The 22,356-nt window shown below is 60.2% G+C and overlaps 2 protein-coding genes across 4 annotated transcripts; one reads left to right on the plus strand and one right to left on the minus strand.

The window, feature by feature from the left end:
- Positions 1-175: 175 nt before the first annotated feature.
- On the plus strand, positions 176-8,647 carry LOC142823739 (beta-2-glycoprotein 1-like). Its single transcript, XM_075915046.2, has 8 exons — positions 176-309; positions 1,527-1,682; positions 2,023-2,208; positions 5,349-5,460; positions 5,560-5,636; positions 6,371-6,550; positions 6,828-7,037; positions 7,869-8,647. Exons 1-8 carry the CDS (start codon positions 246-248, stop codon positions 7,931-7,933), a joined length of 1,050 nt encoding a protein of 349 aa, XP_075771161.2. The 5' UTR covers positions 176-245; the 3' UTR covers positions 7,934-8,647.
- A 5,535-nt stretch (positions 8,648-14,182) lies between these two features.
- On the minus strand, positions 14,183-21,735 carry MYADM (myeloid associated differentiation marker). 3 transcript variants are annotated; one of them, XM_075915085.2, is made up of 2 exons: positions 21,594-21,735; positions 14,183-16,345 (listed from the first exon to the last, which is right to left on the minus strand). In XM_075915085.2, the coding sequence occupies exon 2, from the start codon at positions 16,332-16,334 to the stop codon at positions 15,429-15,431; it is 906 nt and encodes a 301-aa protein (XP_075771200.1). In that variant the 5' UTR covers positions 16,335-16,345; positions 21,594-21,735; the 3' UTR covers positions 14,183-15,428. The 3 variants fall into 3 exon arrangements, with proteins under 3 accessions (XP_075771200.1, XP_075771199.1, XP_014428412.2); XM_075915084.2 differs by lacking the exon at positions 21,594-21,735 and adding an exon at positions 19,826-19,974; XM_014572926.4 differs by lacking the exon at positions 21,594-21,735 and adding an exon at positions 18,068-18,185.
- Between the last annotated feature and the right edge of the window lie 621 nt (positions 21,736-22,356).

Genomic DNA, 22,356 nt, shown 5'->3' on the forward strand with positions numbered 1-22,356 from the left:
TGTGTTCTTTCCCTTGCTCTGGGAGGGGAGTGCAGGCTAGTGGGTAGAGCACGGGGCGGGGGCAGCCCTCCTGGGTTCCCTGCAGTGACATGGGGTTGTTTTGCTCCTGCTGCTTGGCCGGGAGGTCAGAGTCCCAGGGTTGGCTTCGGCCCAGCTGGGTTAATCGATAACCTGGGCAGGGTGGTATTTATACCTGGCTCGGGAGGCGCGGGGCACCACAGGGACATCGCAGGCCCCCGCCCGCCATGCCCCACGGTGCCCCCCTCTTCCTGCTGCTCCTGCTGCTCCGGGGAACTCACAGCACCAAAGGTGAGGGGCAGGGGACCCCCGGGACAACCCCTGCTCAGCCCCCCTCGGCCGCCTCCTCTGGGCTCAACATTCCTCCCCCCCATCCTGGGCCCACACACTTTCCCCTCCCCCCTCTGAGGGTTGCCCCCATACGCCTCCCCCGCCTGCCAGTGTCCTCCCTTCCCCCTCTACGTCAGGAAAACCCCTCCCAGCTCACTCCCCCCATGAACCTATCTACCCCCTCCCCCATCGTCAGGCCTAGGGTACCCCATTGCAGGCTCCCAGCATCACCACACCCCTCCCCCAGGGGTCCTTCCTCCCCCGTCTCTACCCCCAGGGTGCAGGGCTACCGACTGGGGGTGACCACAGCCCCCACCCCCTCCCATGCAGAGGGTCAGTTAAACCGCTCTGGCCCCACTATCTGCTCTTGTCCCGTGTCAATTTGGACCCAGGAGAGAGAGTTTGGGACTGTAATAGATAGATAGATAGATAGATAGATAGATAGATAGATAGATAGATAGATAGATAGATAGATAGATAGATGGGGTGGGTGGGGATAGATAGATGGGGTGGGTGGGATAAATAGATAGAGGGGGGTAGGATAGATAGATAGATAGATAGATAGATAGATAGATAGATAGATAGATAGATAGATAGATAGATAGACAGACAGATAGATAGAGGGGGTGGGTGGGGATAGATAGATAGATAGATAGATAGATAGATAGATAGATAGATAGATAGATAGATAGATAGATAGATAGATAGATAGATAGAGGAGGTGGGTAGGAAGAGGACATGAGGAGAGAGAGGGGATGGGGATGGGAACAGGGACGGGGGAGGACAGGAATAGAGAGAGATTTGAAGACGTAGGGAAGGATCAATTGACAGTGTCCGTGGCCAGGGGGATCAAGGGGTGTCTGAGGGAGGGCTCCCCAGCCTCCATGGAAGGGAGTATTCTGCACCCAGTCCTGCTTCAACCACTCCCCGGGTACCCACAGGTCTCCCCTCCCAGCTGGAGACCCCCCCTTCTCCTTAAAGTGGGGAAGGGGCCTGGGAGGGGAGTTGGTAAAAGGCCCCTTCCCTCTTCTCACAGGATTGGGGGAGGACCCTGTACACACAGGTGCCTGGGAACCATGAGTCCTGGGTTCTATTTCATGTGACTTCGCACCTCTTTTGTGCCTCAGTTTCCCCAACTCTCCAAAACCCTTTGCCAGCTCTCCTTCCTGTCCCCCCAGGCGCAGACGGGCCCAGTCCCTGCCCTGCCCGCAGGGAGGAGCCGGCGGAGGAGACAGGCCAGACCTGCCAGAGGAGCTGCCGCCAGGACCGGGACTGCTCAGGCCGCAGGCAGTGCCTGTGCGATGGGGCATGTGGGCTCAGCTGCGTGACCCCCGGTAGGGGCTGGGCTCAGAGCGAGGGAGGGCTCGGCTGGCTCCTAGCCCGCACTCTCGGAGCTAAGGAGAGGACTTAGGCATCCTGGCTCCCAGCCCCTGCTCTAACCACTAGCCCGCACTCCCCTCCCAGGGCTGAGGTGAGAACCCAGCAGTCCTGGCCCCCCAGCCCTCTGCTTTAACCACTAGCCCCCACTCCCCTCCCAGGGCTGAGGTGAGAACCCAGCAGTCCTGGCCCCCCAGCTCTCTGCTTTAACCACTAGCCCCCACTCCCCTCCCAGGGCTGAGGCGAGAACCCAGGAGTCCTGGCTCCCAGCCCTCCAACAGATTTTGTCCTCCCCAGGCCGGAGCTGCCCGTGGCCCGTGCAGATTGAGAATGCCGAGATGCACTTGGCTCAGGCTTCCCGCAGCTTCGGGGCCCTCATGGAGGTGACCTGCCAGCCGGGCTTCAGCATGTCCCAAGGGCAGGGAGCGGTGCTGAGCCGATGCCAAGGGGACAGGAAATGGAGTCGGACAGCACCCTGTGAACGTAAGGGACCAGAGAGCCACCACTGGGCACCATCTGGGGCTTTCACCATCGTCCGCGCTGCAGTGCCCAACACCATGACTCTGCCTTTCGCCATGGTCACGCAACAGCTTCCACAACACCATCACCCAATGCCCATCCCAGCACAGTGACCCTGCCCCAATACCATCATCTCACGCCAACACCGTCACCCTACACCCGCCCCAACATATCATGCAACAGCCACCCCAACACCGTCACTCAATAGCCACCACAACACTGTCACCTCACGCCCAACACTGTCACCCTATCCCCAACACCATCAGCCAATGCCTGCCACAGCAATTGACCCTGCCCCAACATCATCCTGCAACAGCAGCCCCAACACCGTCGCCCTGCCCACAAGACCATCACTCAACCCGTCACAGCACAGTGACCCCGACCCAACACTGTCACTCAACACCTGCCCCAACACCATCACCCAGCCCTCTCCCCAGCAGTTACTCCACCTGAACACCATCAACCAACTGCTACCCCTGCCCGTCACCATCACCCACCTACTCAGGCACCATGATCTCACCCCAACACCATTACCCATCCCAATCCCTGCTCTAACACCATCACCCAACACTCATCCCAACACAGTGAATTCACCCCAACAGCAACACCCACCCCCTGCCACCAATGCTGTCACTTCACCCCATACCCTTCCTCAGTGCCACCACTCTACCAGCAACACCTGCCCCAACACCATCACCCCACCACCAACAGCATCACCCAACACCTGCCCCAACACCATCACCCCACCACCAACAGCATCACCCAACACCTGCCCCAACACCATCACCACACCACCAACAGCATCACCCAACACCTGCCCCAACACCATCACCACACCACCAACAGCATCACCCAACACCTGCCCCAACACCATCACCCCACCACCAACAGCATCACCCAATACCTGCCCCAACACTATCACCCCACCACCAACACCATTACCCAACACCTGCCCCAACACCATCGCCCCACCACCAACAGCATCACCCAATACCTGCCCCAACACTATCACCCCACCACCAACACCATTACCCAACACCTGCCCCAACACCATCACCCCACCACCAACAGCATCACCCAATACCTGCCCCAACACTATCACCCCACCACCAACACCATTACCCAACACCTGCCCCAACACCATCGCCCCACCACCAACAGCATCACCCAATACCTGCCCCAACACTATCACCCCACCACCAACACCATTACCCAACACCTGCCCCAACACCATCGCCCCACCACCAACAGCATCACCCAACACCTGCCCCAACACCATCACCCCACCACCAACAGCATCACCCAACACCTGCCCCAACACCATCACCCTGCCGCCAACACCATCATCCAACTTCTGCTCCAACACCCTCTCCCCACCCCACCCCTCTCCCCACCCCTGTCACTCCACCCCACCCCAACACCCGCCCGCAAAAGCATCACCTTGCCCCAACACCATCCCTCACCCCAACACTGGCACCCTGCACCCAATGCCCCCCTACCGCCTTCCCCACTGTCCACGCTGCAACATCAGCTGCCAACACCCTGACCCAAAAAACAGCCTCTTGGTTTCTTTACCGCTGTCCCAAACCCAGAGATGGGGCTGGACACCAGGGTCCCACCTCCCTGGCACTGTAACCACTAGACCCCACTGCCCTCCCAGAACCGGCAGAGAACCCAGGCCTCCTGGCTGCCAGCCACGCTCCCGGCAGCTGCCAAGGGCAGGCTGCTCTCCGAGCAGAATGAGTCCCGGAGCCGATTCAAGGGTAACGACTCCCCTGGCAAGCAGAGACCTAGATACGGAGCCGGGACAGCTTTCCTGCTCCTGCGCCCGCCCTCAGCCTGCCCCAGGGGGGCCCAATAGGGCTAAGGGGCCGTCTCCCCAAGGGGATCAAGTTCTGGGCCAGATGAAATTGCCCCTCCATCCCCCAGGATACCTGGGGAAGCAGCTACTGGTTCTGCCGAACACCTGGGGGGAGAGGGGCAGGGATGGGAGCTAGGACTCCTGGGGTTCTCACCCTGCTCTGGGAGGGGAGTGAGGTCCAGTGGTTAGAGCAGCGGCTTTGGGAGGCAGGGCCTTCACCTCCAAATCCAAGAAACTCCCCTGAAGTTTCCCTTCAGAGGCAGGACTTTGCCTCCTCCCTACGATGCCAGTGAAATCAGAGCAACTTTCCCCTCCAAGCCCCAGATGCTGGGTCCTGCAAATTAGAGCCAGATCCTCCAATAACTCTGAACCCCCAAAGTGGGGCCTGGTTCCAGGCCTTGACCCCAACACTGTGAGGTGACCTAACCCCCCTCAAGACATGGGGGGTGGATCCAAAGTCTTCTTTATTCCCCCCTCCCCAACCTGCCCTCTCCCATGCCACCTGGGGTCAGGGGTACTGGGAAGGGAGAGAGACAGTGCCCTGTGGCAGAGCCCAGGAGTTGGGGAGAAGCAGCAGGGAGGACGGGCCCTATGCCCAGTGCAACTCCCCCCTATCTGGAGATTACAGCTGGGGACATAGGGGTCTGGACAAGGAGAGATGGTGCTAGATAGGGGGAGGAGCCAAATGTGATGGGGTGGGGCCTGCTGGGAGGGAGAAGAGACAAATGGCACAGAGGGGAAGGAACTCACACTGAGAAGGAGGGGCCAAATCGGAAGGGCGGAGCCAAATGGGGGCAGGGGCGGGTCTTATATGGAAAAGATAGGAGGGGTGGAGTTTAATAGGACAAGGAAGGGCCTAAAGGGGAGGAGTTTATTGAGAGAGCAGGCAAAGGGGCAAGGGAAGGGCCCAGTAGGAGAGGGAGGAGCAAGTGGAAGAGGGCGGGGCCTAGTAAGAGCAGGGAGGAGCAAGTGGAAAGAGGGCGTGGCCTAGTAAGAGCAGGGAGGAGCAAGTGGAAAGAGGGAGGGGCCAACTGGAAGAGGGCAGGTCTCTTGAAGGGAGACCATCCTGCCCCCCTGCAGCTGTTTAAGAGGAACCTAAAAAAATCTGCCCTGCGCTGAGGCCTTTCATGGCTCTTTGATCTGGGGGAGGTGACGGGCTAAGCGGGGTCGTGGGGGGGGGACTTGGCTGCCACAAGACAGGGGTGAACCCCCCCTTTGACTCCCCTCCCCTGCTCTGTTCCAGAGGATCTGACCCCGTCGTCCTTCTGCAGCCCCCCGCCGGAGATCGCCAACGGGTTCCACTCCGGCGCCTCCTACAGGCCCGGGGGGGAGGTGCAGTACAAATGCCGGCGTGGGTGAGTCCCCCCCCTCCCGCCCAGGGCACCCCTCACTCCCGACCCACAGCCCCTCGTGCCAAAGCCCCGTCTCTGGCCTTGCCTCTTTCTCCCACCCAGGTACCGGCTGCAGGGACCGGACACCATCCGCTGCCAGGAGAACCAGGAGTGGTCTGGGCCCGCCCCCAGCTGCCACCGTGAGTCTCCCTGTCCCCGTCTGCCCAGAGGGCACCTGGGCTGGCCCCCGCCCTGCTTGGAGGGAACGTAGGGGGCCGGGTGCTCGGATTGGGGCACGAGGGGCTTTGGGGATTCCCTCCAGAGAGAGAGAGAGAGAGAGAGAGATCCGTCCCCAGCAGCCCCCTCCCCAGTGCCCGCCCCTTATCCCCCTCCACTGCTTCACCCTGTGCACCCCCTATAGCCCTGCATCCCCACACCCCCTGTAGCCCTGTAAACCTTATAGCCCTGTACCTCCTATAGCCCTGCACCCCTATAGCCCTGTACCCCCACACTCCCTGTAGCCCTGTAACCCCTATAGCCCTGTACCCCACACCTCCTATAGCCCTGCACCCCTATAGCCCTGCATCCCCACACCCCCTGTAGCCCTGTAACCCCTATAGCCCTGTACCTCCTATAGCCCTGCACCCCTATAGCCCTGTACCCCCATACCTCCTATAGCCCTGCACCCCTATAGCCCTGCATCCCCACACCCCCTGTAGCCCTGTAACCCCTATAGCCCTGTACCCCACACCTCCTATAGCCCTGCACCCCTATAGCCCTGCACCCCTAGACTCTTCCATCCCCATAACCACCCCCTACAACCACCCTGTTTGTGTTACCAGCCTCCCTGTGCCCCTTAGCCCTTGTTTCCCTCCCTTCCTCTCCTCCCAGTTCACTCACTCCAGGGCCAGCCGTGACCCCTCTCTCCCCGCAGCCGTGTTCTGCCCGCCCCCGGGGGACATCGCCCAGGGCTACCTGGTGGCTGTGGAGAAGGCTCAGTATCAGGCTGGCGAGCTGGTCTATTATCTCTGCAAGCGGAACTACCTGTTGGACGGCAGCAACAGGGTCATCTGCCGGGGCAACGGCACCTGGTCACCCCGGCCCTTCTGCAGAGGTACCTCAGCCCTGCACCCCTAGAAGCTCCTGCCAGCATGTGGACCCATCTACCCTGGTATCCCGCCTCCTTCCTCTCCCCACTAGCCCATGGGCCCATTTACCCCAGTATCCTGCCTCCTTGCTCCCCCTGCCAGACCACGGGCCCATCTACCCTGGTATCCCACCTCCTTTCTGTCCCCGCATCAGCCCAGTGGGACCATCTACCCCAGTATCCCGCCCCTCTGCCCCGGATCCATCCCACAGGCCCGTCACCCTGGCCTCCCGTCTGCCCCCAGCACGCTGCGTGGTGCCGGCCCAGCGGAGCCGGGTGCTCTACCAGGGCCGCAAGCTGTGGATCCAGGAGATCCCGGAGGGGCAGGTCCATCATGGGGAGATCGTCACTTTCTACTGCCGGAGCCAGAACCAGACCCAGAGCAAGAGCTGCAGCTACCCGGCCCCCTCAAGCTGCTTCGACGGCCTGCTGCCCCTGCCAGCCTGCTACCTCGGTGAGGGGCAGGGCAGGGGCAGGAGAGAGCCCTGGGGAGCTATGGGGGAGAGGCAGAATAAGAGGTGTGGGGAAGCTATCAGGGAGGGGCAGGAGGAGAGGTGTGGGGGGAGCTATGAGGGAGGGCAGAAGGAGAGGTGTGGGGAAGCTATGGGGGAGGGGCAGGAGGAGAGGTGTGGGGGGAGCTATGGGGGAGGGCAGGAGGAGAGGTGTGGGGAAGCTATGGAGGAAGGGGCAGGAGGAGAGGTGTGGGGGAGCTATGGGGGAGGGGCAGGAGGAGAGGTGGGGGGGAGTGGGGGAGGGGGGGAGAGGTGTGGGGGGAGCTATGGGGGAGAGGCAGGAGGAGAGGTGTGGGGGGAGCTATGAGGGAGGGCAGAAGGAGAGGTGTGGGGAAGCTATGGGGGAGGGGCAGGAGGAGAGGTGTGGGGGGAGCTATGGGGGAGGGCAGGAGGAGAGGTGTAGGGAAGCTATGGGGGAAGGGCAGGAGGAGAGTTGTGGGGGGAGGTATGGGGGAGGGGCAGGAGGAGAGGTGAGGGGGGAGCTACAGGGGAGAGATGTGGGGAGAGCTATGTGGGGGGAACTATGGGGGTGGCAGGGCAGGGAGAGAGCCATAGGGGCCAGCGATTTCCTGGGGGAATTGTGGGGGGCAGAAGGCAGGGGGGGCAGGTAGCTGTGTGGGGAGGGGGAGGGGGGCACAGGGCCTGGGGGAGGACCCTGGGGGAAGAGGAGAGCCCTGGGGGCAGGGACGTGGAGGAGGAGGAGAAGTGAGCAGTGGGGGATCCGGGGCTACTGTTGCCCCACTTGCCCCCTCACAGGCCCCCTCTCGTTTCAGAGCCCACTTGGCTGCAGTACACCCTCTTCCCCAAGCGGGTGGTTTCCGAGATCCGCCCCTGCTGAGCCCCCGCGGCACCCCCATCACCCACACCCAGCCTGGCCAGGTGAGGCCACAAGCCCAGCAGCCAGCAAGGGACCCGTCGGACAAAAGTCCCTCCGTGGGACCACCCTCGTGCGAGGGGCTGCTCCAGTGTGCGAAGGCTGCTTGTGCGAAGGGTCATCTGTGCGAGGGCGAAGGCCCCATTGCTCGAAGGAAGTCCTGTCGTGAGAGGGCCCTGTCATGCATAGACTGCTAGGCAAAGGTCCCGTCGTGCGAGGTCCCATCGTGCAACGTTCCTGGCAGGAAGGGCCCGTCGTGCAACGATCCTGTCAGTACCAAGGCCCGTACCCCAGTGGGAGCATCCATTCCTGGCGGGGAGGATAGAAAATCCATGCAACTCCATTCCAGCTGGTGGCAGGATTCAGTGCCAGGTTTTCCTCCCCTCTCCCCTCATAGGGCACAGTTGGGCAAATCCCTAGTGGGGGAATCCAATGGAGTCTTTTCCAGTTGGCAGGGGAATCCAGTGCCGGGTTTTCTCCTCCCCACAGCCTCAGTGAAATCCCGGCCTGGATTCTCACACCTGGGGTGAATTCTGAGCCCACCTCTGAAGCAGGAGGCGAGGGGATCCTGCTTCCTGGAGAGCAAAGGGGATGGGATGGGGGGCTGTAAATTCACTTGTATTTATTGGGTGGAAGCTTGCCATTTTTTTAGATAAATAAAACAAAGCAGGATGCTGAGCTCTCTCCCAGAATCCTCTGGGGCCTGGTCTGGAATTGAGGGGGGACACCCCAATTTAGGAATGATGTTGGGGTTCACCAGAGAAACCCCTTGCTGTGAGAAAATATCAGAGTCACCCAGGGAACTCCGCACAACAGCCTAGCAGTGTGCACCCTGGGGGAATTCCTCATGTAGGATAATATGATGGAAACCTGTGGAACTCCTTGCTACTGGATAATAATGGAATCACCTGGGGAACTCCCCGCTATGTGACATATCAGGGTTCATCTGGGGACACCCTTCTGATATTAGGATACATGCCAGGCATTCCCCCCACCATCACAGGTTAATAATTTTCATTTTCAGGGTCCCTCTCTGGATAATATTTCACTCAGGATCTCTCTGCTACAGGATAATATTGGGGGTTTCACCAGGGATCTCTCTGCTATGGATAATATCAAAGTTGACCCAGGGGATCTCTGTCCTGTGGGATAATTTTGGGGTTCATTCTGCCCTGGCCAATCAGGCCTTTTCCAGGGAACCGCCTGCTGCAAAGGGTCCCCCTTTTCTCTCCTTCCCAGCATGTCTGGCCCTGCCCCTCCAAGTCCCTCTCCCCAGAAACTTACATAAGTTTCCCCAGGGTTCAATGGTGGCATTGGGGAGTTCCCGCATCCCCTTCTCCCAGGTAGGCGACTTCCTAGAATAGGCCCTGGGCCGTGTCCAATGCTGGCAGCCAGGGAACAAAAGGCCAAAGACCCGGTACTATTCACGCACAAACAGAACAAGGGCAGGGAGTTGAAGGACTCAGGGATGGGAGCAAGAACAGGGAGGGGGCGGGGAGGACATGAGATCAGTCGGCCGGGGCTCAGGGCACAGGAACCCCTGGAGGGAAGGGGTAGGATGGGCCCTTCCCATAGCACATTACATAGGGGGCTGGAGCAGCCTTTCCTTTTTGGGAGTCAATTCCTGCCTCCTTCCCCCTCCCTGTAAGGGCCTGTTTGGTGTCTTCCCCCGACTTTCACACAGCTACAACTGACCGCTATATGGGCCCTGGGGGTCTGGTTGGGGGAGGAAAGGAGACGGGAGGCTGGGAGCAGGCAGGATACCAAGGTAAAGGGCCCATGGGTCTGATCGGGGAGCAGGGAGGATGTGGGATACCTGGGTGGGATACCTGGTAGAGGCCTGTGAGTCTCTCACGCAGGGGCATGGAGGAGGCAGGATACTGGGGTAGATGGGCCCATGGGGCTGAGCTAGGGGGGCAGGGCGGGGTGGGATACTGGGGTAGATGGGCCTGTGAGTCTCTCTCTCAGGGGCACAGAGGAGGCAGGATACCGGGGTAGATGGGCCCATGAGGCTGACTCAGAGGGGCAGGGAGGGACAGGCTGCCCTGGGCTTACGGCTGTCCTGGCCCTGAGGGTTAATGATTAGGGGCTGGTGGGAAGTCTTATCAGAAGTCCAGGGAACAAATGGGGGGGCGGCGGGGGGAGGATTTCCCAACCCAGGTGCAGGGGGAGGGGCGTAGAACAAATAGCCCAAGGAGACACGGTTCCCATCAGCTCCTCCCCCCCCCCCCCCGCCCAGCTGAACAGAGGGGCCCAGGTAGGGAAACTGAGGCACGTGCCATGGCCCAGGTAAGGAAACTGAGGCACGGAAAGGTGCGGGGACCTAGCCAGTGCCCTACAGACCCATAATGCAAGGGCCGGGGCTAGAACCCAGGAGTCCGGGCTCCCACCATCCCCCCCCCCCCCCCCAGAGGCGGAAACGGAGGGCAGGCCTGGACTCTGTTTCCCACAGCAGCCGGCAGGTGTCGCTGCAGCCCCAGGGATTCAGACGCTTCCCCAGAGCGAGCGGGGGCGGATCGTGTGCGGGGCGGGGGGAGGAGAATGAGGGCGCCTGGACACCGAGGTGATGGGCGCAGCTGGCGAGGGGGAGGGGGTGGGTGGAGGGGGTACAGGGAGGGATGGAGCCAGAGGGATGTGTGGGGAGGGGTGGGGGATGTGTGGAGGATACATGAAGGGAGGGGGAGTGAATGGGGGTGGGGGGGAGGGGAGTGTCGAGGTGGGGGAAGGATGGATGGGTGGGGAATGGGGATTGTGGGGGATTGTGGGGAAGGATGGACGGGTACGGGGGAAGGAGTGGGGAATGGGGGATTGTGGGGAAGGATGGAGGAGTGTGGGGGGGGGAAGGATGGGGAGGGGTGTGAGATGGATGGAGGGGTGGGGGAAGTGTAGGGGAGGAAGGATGGGGGTACAAGGATGGAGGAGGGGTGGGGGCTGGCAGTCTGGAGGCAGGGGTGGGGGGGGGCTGGATGATGCCCCAGTGCATACTGGGCCGGGGCAATGTGGGGTGAGCTGCTGGCTGTGGGGCTCCCCAAGTGGGTCCCATTTTGCCCCGTTATGCAGCAGGCCTTGGCCAGGTGAAGGGCCCTGCCGAGAATAGCTGGGCCCTGACTCACGCGCTTAGCTCATATGTCCCCTCCCCCAGGACCAATAAACCTCCCTTCCTGAGAACAGACTGATTCATCCTGGCTATAAACTGTGTGCGCAGAGGGAGGGAGACTGGGCACCAAGACTCCTGGGTTCTCCCTTTGTCCCTGGGAGAGCAGTGGGGGCTAGTGGTTAGAGCAGGGGCTTGGGCTCCAGGACTCCTGGTTCCTGCATCAGTGGAGAACCCCCTGCCTCCCGCACCCACGGCCAAGCAGGGCTGCCTCTGCGTTCATCCGCACAAGCGGCCAAGCCAGAGCACACAGAGGACCAGCAGGAGCCGGGCCGAAGGAGCAACAGGCTGTCGCGCAGCCGGCCGGAGAAAAGTGGTGCTTTTAAGGGGAAAGCTCCATGCTCCAAGTCCTCTGACCCCACGAGGGCCGCTTGCTGCTGGGGGCTGAGCCCGGAGGGAGCAGCCAGGGGATGGGGCTGAGGGCAGATGAAATGTGGGGCCCCAAATTTTGTGGGGCCCTATATGCGGCCGTGTGGTTTGCATATGGGTAGCGACGGCCCTGACACTAACCCCGCCCCGGGCCTAATCAGCACAGGGCAGAGCGGAAGAATTACTGCTCATGTCTTGCTTACAACACTCCAGCTGTATCTGCAAGGTTTGACTTTCTGGCACCAGTGTGACACTGTTGACTCATATTTAGCTTGTGGTCTGCTGTGACCCTTAAATCCCTTTCCGTAGTGCTGTTCCGTAGGCAGCTATTTCCCTGTCTGCACGTGTGCAACGGATTGTTCCTTCCTTAGCGCAGTTCTTTGCATTTGTCCTTGTTGAATTTCAGCCTATTTACCTCGGACCATTTCTCCAGATCGTGCTGAATTAGGACCCCTCCTCCAAAGCACTTGCAACCCCTCCCATCATCTGCAGACTTAATAAGCGTCCTCTCTATGCCAATATCTAAATCATTGATGAAGAATATTGATCAGAACTGGTCCCAAAACAGACCCCTGCAGAGCCCCACTTGTTATGCCTTTCCAGCATGACTGGGAACTGTTAATAATTACACTCTGAGAACAATTATCCAGCCGGTTCTGCACCCACCTTAGAGTAGCCCCATCTAGGTTGTATTTCCCTCATATGTTGATAAGATCATGCATGATTGTAACACATGCATTACTAAAGTCTAGGTATACCAGACTACCGCTTCCCCCTTATCTACAAGACTTGTTATCCCCTATCAAAGAAAGCTCTCGGCTGGTTTCATGCGATCTATTCTTTACAAATTCACGCAGTTACTTACCACCTTATTATCTTCTAGCTCTTTGTAAGTGGATTTCCCAGTTATTTGCACCATTATCTTCCCTGGCACAGAAGTGAAGCTGACTGGTCTGTAGTTTCCTGGGACGTCCCTTAATTTCCTTTTTATAGATGGGCACGATATTTGTCCTTTTCCAGTCTTCTGGGATCTCTCCCATCTTCCATAACTTCTCCCAGATAATAGCTAAGGCAGCTTGAGGGTTGTGGCCCCAGTACCTGGTATCACCCCCACCTTGAGCCCACTGGTCCCAGCACCCCAAAACTCAGGCTAGCTGCCAGGCCCCGGGGCCTCAATGCTTTACATGAACCATTTAAACCTGTGCCCAGAGGCCACTGTGGCATCAGATCATATGCTGTATGGCAGTGGTCCCCAACCTTTTGGGGCTGCCGGGCGCCCGGGGGCGGGGCCGCACATGCGCTGCGCGCCCGGGAGCAGCACCGCACATGTGCCATGCGCCCAGGGTGGGGGCTGCGCATGCGTCAGGCGCCCAGGGCGCAAGAATGGCTCAGGCTGGCCCTGGTAACTAGGCGGGCGCACAGAAATGAAGGGGACCACTGCTGTATGGGTACATGTCTAGAGGGCTGGGAGCCAAGGGTATGTCTAGACTACATGCCTGTCGCCAGAGGCATGTAAATTAGGCCACCCAACATAGTCAATGAAGTCAGCATTTAAATATCCCTGGCTTCATTAAAATAAAAATGGCCGCCGTGCTGTGCCGGCTCAGCTGATCGTCGGCACAGCGCGGCAGTTAAGACGTGGATCGGTCGACAGGGAACGCCTTTGTCGATGGACCAGTGTTCCCTGTAAGCTGAACACTTAGGCGGCCAACCAGAAGAAATTCAAATGCCGCCCAGCTTATCAGCAGGACGCGTTTCTGCTGGTGGTGCACATCCACACATGCCTCGATGCACCTGATAAAATTTATTCCGCACGTGAGTGGGGAAAAATAGAGGGAAGATGGGCCAGGACTCCTGGGTTCTTTGGTGGATGCTCTTCCTGTGACTGCAGCAAGGATAGGGCTAGGAAGGGGTTAACCCTAGCCAGACAGCAGCATCTCCTGTGACTCCTTCCCTAGTCCAGCCAAGGCTGTTTGTAGGAATCGCCTCGTTCCAGACCCAGCCCAGTCCAGCCCCTTCTGGCAGCACCCCCGGGAGCTAGCGCTAGACAACTCCTACCGGCGCTGGAGAACAGCCCCCGGCTAAACATAGCTATGTCCTCACCCGGCGCTGGGGCGCGGCCGGGGGCTGGGTATTTGGGAACCCCTTGGCTGGGGCTGAAATGCAGCCAAGTCTGGGGTGGGGCACGGGCAGCCGTGCACGTCATGCATTTGCCAGCATGTGGGAAGCAGACACAGCCGCTTTGTGGGTCTTTCTCTGGCTGGTCCGGCCCCAGCCAACAACAGCTGCAGTCAGGGAGCTCCCTGCCGCGGAAACGCAGCCCTGAGGTGGAATTTCCACTGGCAGCGACACCGCCCCATCTCCACGCCCAGCCTCTGCTGAGAAACAAGCCTTTCCCTGACAGGCTGCTCCACATGGCCCCCGCTCACCCCACCAACCGGCCCGCCTCCCAACTCGGGAGCTGCATCAAAGCCATAGATGGGAGAGGCCCCATGTTCCGTTCCTTGCCCCCTGAGCCATCCCTGCCCTGGGGCCAGACAGGAACTGGCATCCTTTTGAGGGAAAAGGCCTCAGGCCCCATTCTCCCCCCTCCCACCCCACAACCATTTTGCCAGTGTTCAACTTCCTCCCCCGGCTCATCTGTCTTGGCAACACGCTACACAGGAGAGACGGCAGACAAACACAGAAAGTACCTTTCAGTCATTTATTGTTCCGTTCCCATTTTCTCTCTCCCTCTATTTAAAGGTATGCCATTCCCCCTATAATTTGCTAAGTCAATCATGAAACAAACACTTGCCACAAGGACCATAATACGTTTTGTCTGCGCTTATACCAGTGTAAAAAATATATGTATAAAAAAATCAGATGAATGATACAAAGATTGAGACTGGACAGATTTAAGCAGCCAGCTAAATTCTAGCACTGTGAGGCACGGTACGCAGGGTCCGGCGACATCGCCTTTAAATAACGGCTGCCGCCAGACCATTGAAAAGCCCTGGATAAATATTCAAGAACCAAGCAAATGGGGGTATTATTATTATTTCCAGCTATAGGGCTGATTCCCTGATTTACCCTGTCAGACTCCAACAGGCCAGGACTGTCGATCTCCAGACCAATATTTGTATGCATGGCTGGGTGCTTTTCAGCATGGCCAGGTCTTGCACATTTCCTTTAAGATTCCAGCAGGTGAACATTTCTGACCTCCTAAAAATATTTTAATTAAAGGCGGCGTGCTGTTTAACCACTGGTGGCTTTTTGTCAGAAAGGCGCCAGAGTGCACACATTACCTTTAAGACACTTGGGAGGCAAGCGTTTTCAACAGCCAGACAAATATTTCCATTAAAGGGAAGTTGTCACCTCTTTCCCCCCTCATTTCTTCACCCAGATTGGAGATGCTAGGTTTAAAGACTCCAGTGATCTCTGGGTCCCTGCTAATCAGGCCATTGATTTTTCATTGGCCATGCCACCTGCTGGATAAAAGATACAGAATGGTTGGTTGGCCACCATGGAGGGGAAACAACGGGCTTTTTACAGGGCCAGGCTAAGTCACAAAGGATAATACTGTTATTAGGAGGGGGTGGTACACCTGGATGGAGCGCTAGGCAGGAGTACAGAGGAGAGAACAGAAGGAAAAAGAATAAAAGAGAAAATAAATGACGGGAAAAGAACAAAAGAACAAGCGAAAGAAAGTAAAAGAAAGAGCTAAAAGACGGAATAAATGGGAATGAAAGAGAGAGAGAAAGAAAATGAATGAATGTGACAGGAAAGAAAGTAAAAGAACAATTGAATGAGAGGAAATGAAAGAAAAGAGGACAGAATAAATAAGAAAGCAAGAGAAAGCAAGCAAGCAAGAAAGGACAAGACACAGGAGGAGATCTGGAGACCACCCCTGCCCAGCCCTCAGCTGGCCCAGCAGCCCCCAGCATGGTGGCCTGGCTAGGCCTGGATGAAGATGAGCCGGGCGGAGTACACCAGGTCGGCTAGGTAGACCAGCAGGTTGATGGCCGTCAGCACGGCGATGGCCACCAGCTTATCCCAGTCGCAGAAGCTCCGGTTTTGGCAGTAGCCGGGCCGGTTGGGTTGGCCGCCTTGTTTGCGGTCGAACTTGTAGATGGGCCAGATGACGGTGGCCGTGGCGTACATGAGCACGGCCAGCAGCGTGTAGCCGCTCAAGAACTTGTTGAAGGCACAGGGCAGCCAGCCGGTGCACTCCCCGATGCACAGCACGATGACCACCAGCGAGAGGATGAAGCAGATGCAGTAGACGGCCAGGCACCACTTCAGCGCCTCCTGGCGGTCGTAGGAAACCGGGTCGCTGATGAAGACGAAGATGATGCAGGCCACAAAGGTCTCCACCACCTTCAGCAGCCCGGGCGTGGTGGCCATGTAGCCAGTCACCTCGCCTGGCTTGGCCCGGGTTAGGGTGACCTCCGCCATGTAGGCCAGGCAGGTGAGGCAGGAGAAGACCGTGGCGGCGATGCGGTAGTCCTTCACCTGCCCGCGGACACCACTGTTCTGGATGTAGGTGACGGGGTAGATGACGGAGGCCGAGAGGCACATGAGGCTGGCGTACATGGCAAAAGTGATGGGGAAATTCCTCCAGGAGACGGGTATGCGGTGCTGGAGGCCAGCGAACTCCACCACCAGCACCAGCAGCGTCACGGCGAAGCAGAAGCACCAGCAGAACATGCACCAGTCGCCATTGCGGCCATCCCAGCCCCCCCGGTGCACCACCAGGCTGAAGGTGACGCAGGCGAAGAGCAGCTCCAGCAGGCGGATGATGCCCACCTGCGAGGTGAGGGCCTGCGTGTTGCCCACGGATTTGACGCGCTGGACTGGCATGGTGGAGTCACCTGGGGAGACGGAGGGGGGAGGCATCAGGCCATGGCAGGGTGGGAGGGGAGCTGGGCAGCAGGGACGGACAGACACAAACGGACAGCAGGGCCCAACTTGTCCAGCAGGGGGTGTCAGACACATGCAGAGCCGAGCCCCTCCAGCAGGGGGCAGCAGGGATGCACACACACAAAATGGGGGGGGCGTTTCCCTCATTAGCTCCTGCTCCCCTCTCAAAGGGCCCCGCACTCCCACATCTGATCAATGTCCCAAGGGCAGCACCCCTCCCCCCCAGCCCGAGCCAACTAGTGTTTCTCCACCAGTGGCAAGAGTACCTTTAGGGGTACTCAAGAGAAGTCGGGGGGGCGGGGGGTAACATCAACACAACTGAAATTCGGAGAAAGCCGATTGTTCTAAGTTTTACAGCGCTTTTATTATTTTTGTCCTTTTTACACCCAAAAATTTCATCGCCCGCCCAGCTACAATTAAGTTGTTTAAACAAGTGTGTTGCAACGGTAGAAAAAAAATGTGTGTGTCTGAAAACCGTAGGTACTGGCGGTACTTAGACTTTTATTTTAAAAGGGGGACTTTCTAAAAAAAGGTTGAAGAACACTGAACTAGTATGATGGGAGCCAGCACCCCCCTCCGGCCACACCCCACTCCTGGGAGCCAGCACCCCCCTCTGGCCACACCCTGGGTCCTGGAAGCCAGTGCCCCCCTCTGGCCACACCCCGGTCCTGGGAGTCACCGAGCCCCGACCAAGCCTGCCCCCAGATCCTGGGAGCCACCAATCTCCCCCCCCCCCCCGACACACACACACCTCTCCCAGTCCTGGGAGGCAGCACCCCTCTCCCCCCCCCCCGACACACACACCTCTCCCAGTCCTGGGAGGCAGCACCCCTCTCCCCCCCCCCCGACACACACACACCTCCCAGTCCTGGGAGCCAGCACCCCTCTCCCCCCATGCTCCAAGAGCTAGAACCACTCAGCCCAACATGGAAATATTTGGTCAGGGCAGGGATTGGGGGGGGGGGGGGGAATTACACACGGGTCCCTCCTCCCCGAAACAAGCAGTAAGATGGCTACTTCCCAATACCCCGCGCAGCTCCCCATCGTCACCCAGTGCCTCCCCACTCCTGCCCCCTCCACTGCCTTCTCCCCTGTGCTCGCATGGGTGTGGTGGTGAAAGGATTACTGTTCCACTCACTTCTCCCACGCCCTGGGGGCAAGCCAGATTAAACGGGGGGGGGGGGGGGGACGACGACAGGGGAGTTAAAGGGACCCAAGTGGTTTACAGGGAGGAGCTGAGAGCCAGACCTGCTCTCACACCCAGTCCTGGGGTTCGCCCCACCCCAGAACAGGGACCCAGCCTGTTGGGAGGGGAATGGGATCTAGTACGCCGGGACTGACACTGTGGACCACTCCTGCCACACTCCCTGCCTCAGTTTCCCCTGAAGAGGGGAGGCTGGGCAACCCAATCAAGTTAGCTAGAAACCAACAAACAGGGGCCATGTCATTCTCCTCAGTCCCTAGCACAGATCCGCTATGTGGGCGTGTATAAATTACAATCTTATTCATCAGGCGGGAGATGGAAACTCACGGGCCCTGGCAATGGCAGAGGAGCCAGACACTGGACTCCAGTTCTGTGTGGGGAGAAACCAGGAAACTGGGCGGGGAGCCCTGCCCCTTTGTGACAATGGAGCCCAGGAGTCCTGGCACGGGGCCCTGCTGTAAACACTCACCCAGGGGTTTTCTGTCTCAGAGCGGCTCCCTTCCTCTCCTGGGTACAGCTGGGCTGGGGGCCAGAAGGGAGGGGCAAAGGGAGCCCAAGGAAGGGCAGTGGGGGGGGGGATTATGGGAGGGGGACAGCCTGCAGTCGCTGCCCTTATAAGGCCTAGAGTCAAACCCAACCCCGGTATGTTATTTTCCATCTCATTTCGGTGCCTTCGGCTCAGGCCTGGAATTAAACAGGGCTTCCCCAGCTGCTGGGGAGGCTAAGCACAGCGGGACGCCTGGGCTCCCTCCCTGCCTCTGAACAGGCACTGGGGTCTAGTGGTTAGAGCATGGGTTCCCAAACTGGAGGGCGTGCCCCGCTGGGAGGACGTGAAGAAATTCCAGGGAGGGTGCAAGGCGACCCAGCCTCCCCCCCCCCGCATGAAGTGTTGCTGCCCTGTTCAGTTCCGTTTTTTTTTTCCCTCAAAAAGTTTTGCTGCTTTTTTTTTTTGGCGGGGGGGGGGAGGGAGGGTTTTTTCAAAAATCAAGAAGGGGGCGTGATGGTGAAAAGTTTGGGAACCACTGGGTTAGAGGAAGGGGCTGGGAGTCCGGGGGTTCCACCCCAGCTCTGGAAGGGGATAGGAGGGTCTAGTGGTGAGAGCAGGAGCCTGGAGGCCAGGACTCCTGGGCTCTGTCATTGCTTTGCTGGGTGACCTGGGGTGAGTCCCTGCCCCAACCCGTGCCTCAGTTTCCCCATATGAGGCAGGGGGTTCCCACACTAAGCAACCTGCCTGAGGCACCCCACGGTGCCCCCTTCCTTTCACTGACTCTGATTCGCGCCTCTGGGCACTGGCCCTGCTCCGCCACAGGAAATCAGGTCTGGGCGTGCAAAATAAAAACCTGTGGCCCCACACCTCCCTGCTGCCATGGCAGAGCTCTTCACAGGCGCCAGGACCCGCCCGCCCTAACCACTAGACTGCACTTCTCTCCGCCTGGCCTGCAGACCTGGCAAGGAGGGGACCCTTCGTTGCCATGTTGTTTTGCTCCACCCCACAACCTACCCCTGCAGCAGCAGTTCTGAGCCCTCAAAATATTTACTCCAGTGACGGGCCAAAATCACTATGGGGTGGATACGGTGAGGCATGGGGACAGTGTCCTGTGGTGGTTTTTTGGGGGGGGATAGAGGGGTAGCCCCACAAATGCTGCACCTCAGATCTGATGCCCCCCCCTCAAATCTCAGCCCCGTCCGGGTGTGGCAAACACCCAGGGCGTGGCTGGACAGTGAACTGCTCAGAATATCCACAAGGCTCCGTGCCGCCCCCTAGGGCCCGACCCCCCCAATCAATCGCACCCCCAAATTGCATCTGACCCCTCCAAACCGCCAGCAGTCGGTCACCCCACCTGCTGCAGCCGCTCCCATGCTCCACTCACCCCTAATAATCCCCCCACTTTCTGATCGAGCCTCCACAAATCCTCCCTTGCCAGACGGCCCCCCATCCCGCCACAGGACCCCCCCAAAACCCAGTGATGCCCTCAAGACCCACATTATGCTGGACCCCAAAAAGCTCTGCTCTGACCTACCCCCCACAAAACCTCCCATGCTACACAGCCCCCCATCCTTCCACATGGCCCCCCAAACCCGGGGATGCTGGCTAGACCCCCCAAAAAAGCTCTGCTCACTCCCCCACACCAAAATAACCCCAAGCGTCCGATCCACGCCCCCCAAGCTCCACGCAAAGTCTGACATCCCCCCCGCCCCCACACACACCACGTTTCCAGGTATTTACCTCGCTGGGGGGCCCGAGAGGCGGCTGGGGGGCTGGAGCGGGTCTGGGGCGCTGGTCCCTGCGCCTCGCGCGAGCTGCAATTTTGGAGCGCGGGGCTGGGCGGGGCAAGGGGGGGTCTAGGCTCAGGGCGGAAACGGCGGGGGGGGGGGCGGACACCCAGCCCAGCCCAGCCCAGCAGGGACAGCGGCGTCCCCGTGCCTACCCGGGGCGGGGAGGCCTGTGTGTCTGCCCCCCCCCCCCCCGCGGAGAGTGGAGCCCCGGACGCGGGGTGCCTGGAGTGGGGACCGTGGTCCCCCATCTCCCCAGCCTAGCGCCCCCCTTGAACCAATCCCCGGACCCCCAGGTCTCCCCAGCCCAGCGACCCCACGCACCCCTACAGGGCACCCCAGAGCTCCCCCCGTGCACCCCGCCGCCTCAGAGCTCCCCCCAGCGGCCCCCCGCCCCCAGCCGAGCTCCCCAATGCAGCGCCTCTCATGCACCCCACCCCTACTGTGCACACAGCGCCCCGACAACACCGCCCCCCGCCCTGCACGGAGCCTGCCCCGCCAGAGCCCCGCCCGCTGCCCAAGGGGCTGAGGGGGGTTGAGAGATGCCCCCTCAAGGCACGTGGGTGTGGCCGGGTGCTATGGGAAGAGGGGGCAGGTAACCGGGGTGGTTGGGACCCTGGGGGTGATGGGGGGCAGGATACCAGGGTGGTTGGGCCCCTGGGGGTGATGGGGGGCAGGATACCAGGGTGGTTGGGACCCTGGAGGTGATGGGGGCAGGATACCAGGGTGGTTGGGCCCCTGGAGGTGATGGGGGGCAGGTTACCGGGGTGGTTGGGACCCTGGGGGTGATGGGGGGCAGGTTACCGGGGTGGTTGGGCCCCTGGAGGTGATGGGGGCAGGATACCAGGGTGGTTGGGCCCCTGGAGGTGATGGGGGGCAGGTTACCGGGGTGGTTGGGACCCTGGGGGTGATGGGGGGCAGGTTACCGGGGTGGTTGGGACCCTGGGGGTGATGGGGGGCAGGATACCAGTGTGGTTGGGCCTCTGGGGCAGATGGGGAGCAGGATACCAGGGTGGTTGGGCCCCTGGGGGTGATGGGCGGCAGGATACCAGGGTGGTTGGGGGCAGGATACCAGGGTGGTTGGGCCTCTGGGGCAGATGGGGGGCAGGACACCAGGGTGGTTGGGCCTCTGGGGCAGATGGGGGGCAGGATACCAGGGTGGTTGGGCCTCTGGGGGTGGTTGGGAGCAGGATACCAGGGTGGTTGGGCCCCTGGGGGAGATGGGGGGCAGGATACCAGGGTGGTTGGGGGCAGGATACCAGGGTGGTTGGGCCCCTGGGGGTGGTTGGGGGCAGGATACCAGGGTGGTTGGGCCCCTGGGGGAGATGGGCGGCAGGATACCAGGGTGGTTGGGGGCAGGACACCAGGGTGGTTGGGCCCCTGGGGCAGATGGGGGGCAGGACACCAGGGTGGTTGGGCCCCTGGGGCAGATGGGGGGCAGGATACCAGGGTGGTTGGGCCCCTGGGGCAGATGGGGGGCAGGATACCAGGGTGGTTGGGCCCCTGGGGGTGATGGGCAGCAGGATACCAGGGTGGTTGGGCCCCTGGGGGTGATGGGCAGCAGGATACCAGGGTGGTTGGGGGCAGGATACCAGGGTGGTTGGGTCCCTGGGGGAGATGGGGGGCAGGATACCGGGCTGGATGGGCCCCGGGGCAGATGGGGGGCAGGGAGGAAGGGCGGGGCCAGGCAGGGAGGGGGCCAGGCAGTCCGTTGCTCACACCTCAAGGTGTTTCCTGTCTTTGCAGTGTCATAAGATTTCTGCCTCAGCGCTGCGGGCTTCCTCCTAGCAGTGCCCCAGCCGGGAACTCTGGTGCTGCGGGCTTCCCCCCAGCAGTGCCCCACGGGCCGGCGCTCTGTTTGGCGGGACTGTTTTTGTGTCCATGGCGACGGGGGCGGGGCTCCACGCTGCGCTCAACATCTGGCGTTTCTTCCACCAGCGGCGGGAGAGGGGAGGGGCGGAAGCGCCCCTCCCCCCACTATGGGGACGTCACAAAGGAGGCTCCGCCCCTCGGGCTCTCAATATTTGGTTGCCCGGACAACTCTAGTACCGCCCCAACTTCCATCATCTAACACGGTCCTGACCCCCATAGGACCCCGCCCCCTGCCAGCGTGGGGCTAGTGGTTAGAGCGGGGGGGGGGGGGGGGCAGGGAGCCAGGGTTCTCTGCTTGGCTCCGGGAGTGATGTCTAGTGGTTAGAGCAGGGGGGCAGGGAGCCAGGAGGCCAGGGTTCTCTGTTTGGCTCTGGGAGGAGAGTGATGTCTAGTGGTTAGATAGGACTCTGGGATTCTTTAGCTGGCTCAGGGAGGGGGTTAGAGCAGGAGTTGCCTGGGGCTGAAGAGTTCTGGGTTGACCTTTACAGCTGCAAACCAGGAAGACTCCCTCCCGCCCTGAAAATTTCCCACGCCCCCCAACTGGCAGCCCCCCCCCCCATGCTGGCTCTGCTCCCCCTTCCCTTGCTGGCAGCAGGGAACAGAAAGTTTATT

This window comes from Pelodiscus sinensis, chromosome 18 (genome assembly GCF_052426305.1).
Source record: "Pelodiscus sinensis isolate ZL-2025 chromosome 18, ASM5242630v1, whole genome shotgun sequence".
Taxonomy (NCBI): domain Eukaryota; kingdom Metazoa; phylum Chordata; order Testudines; family Trionychidae; genus Pelodiscus; species Pelodiscus sinensis.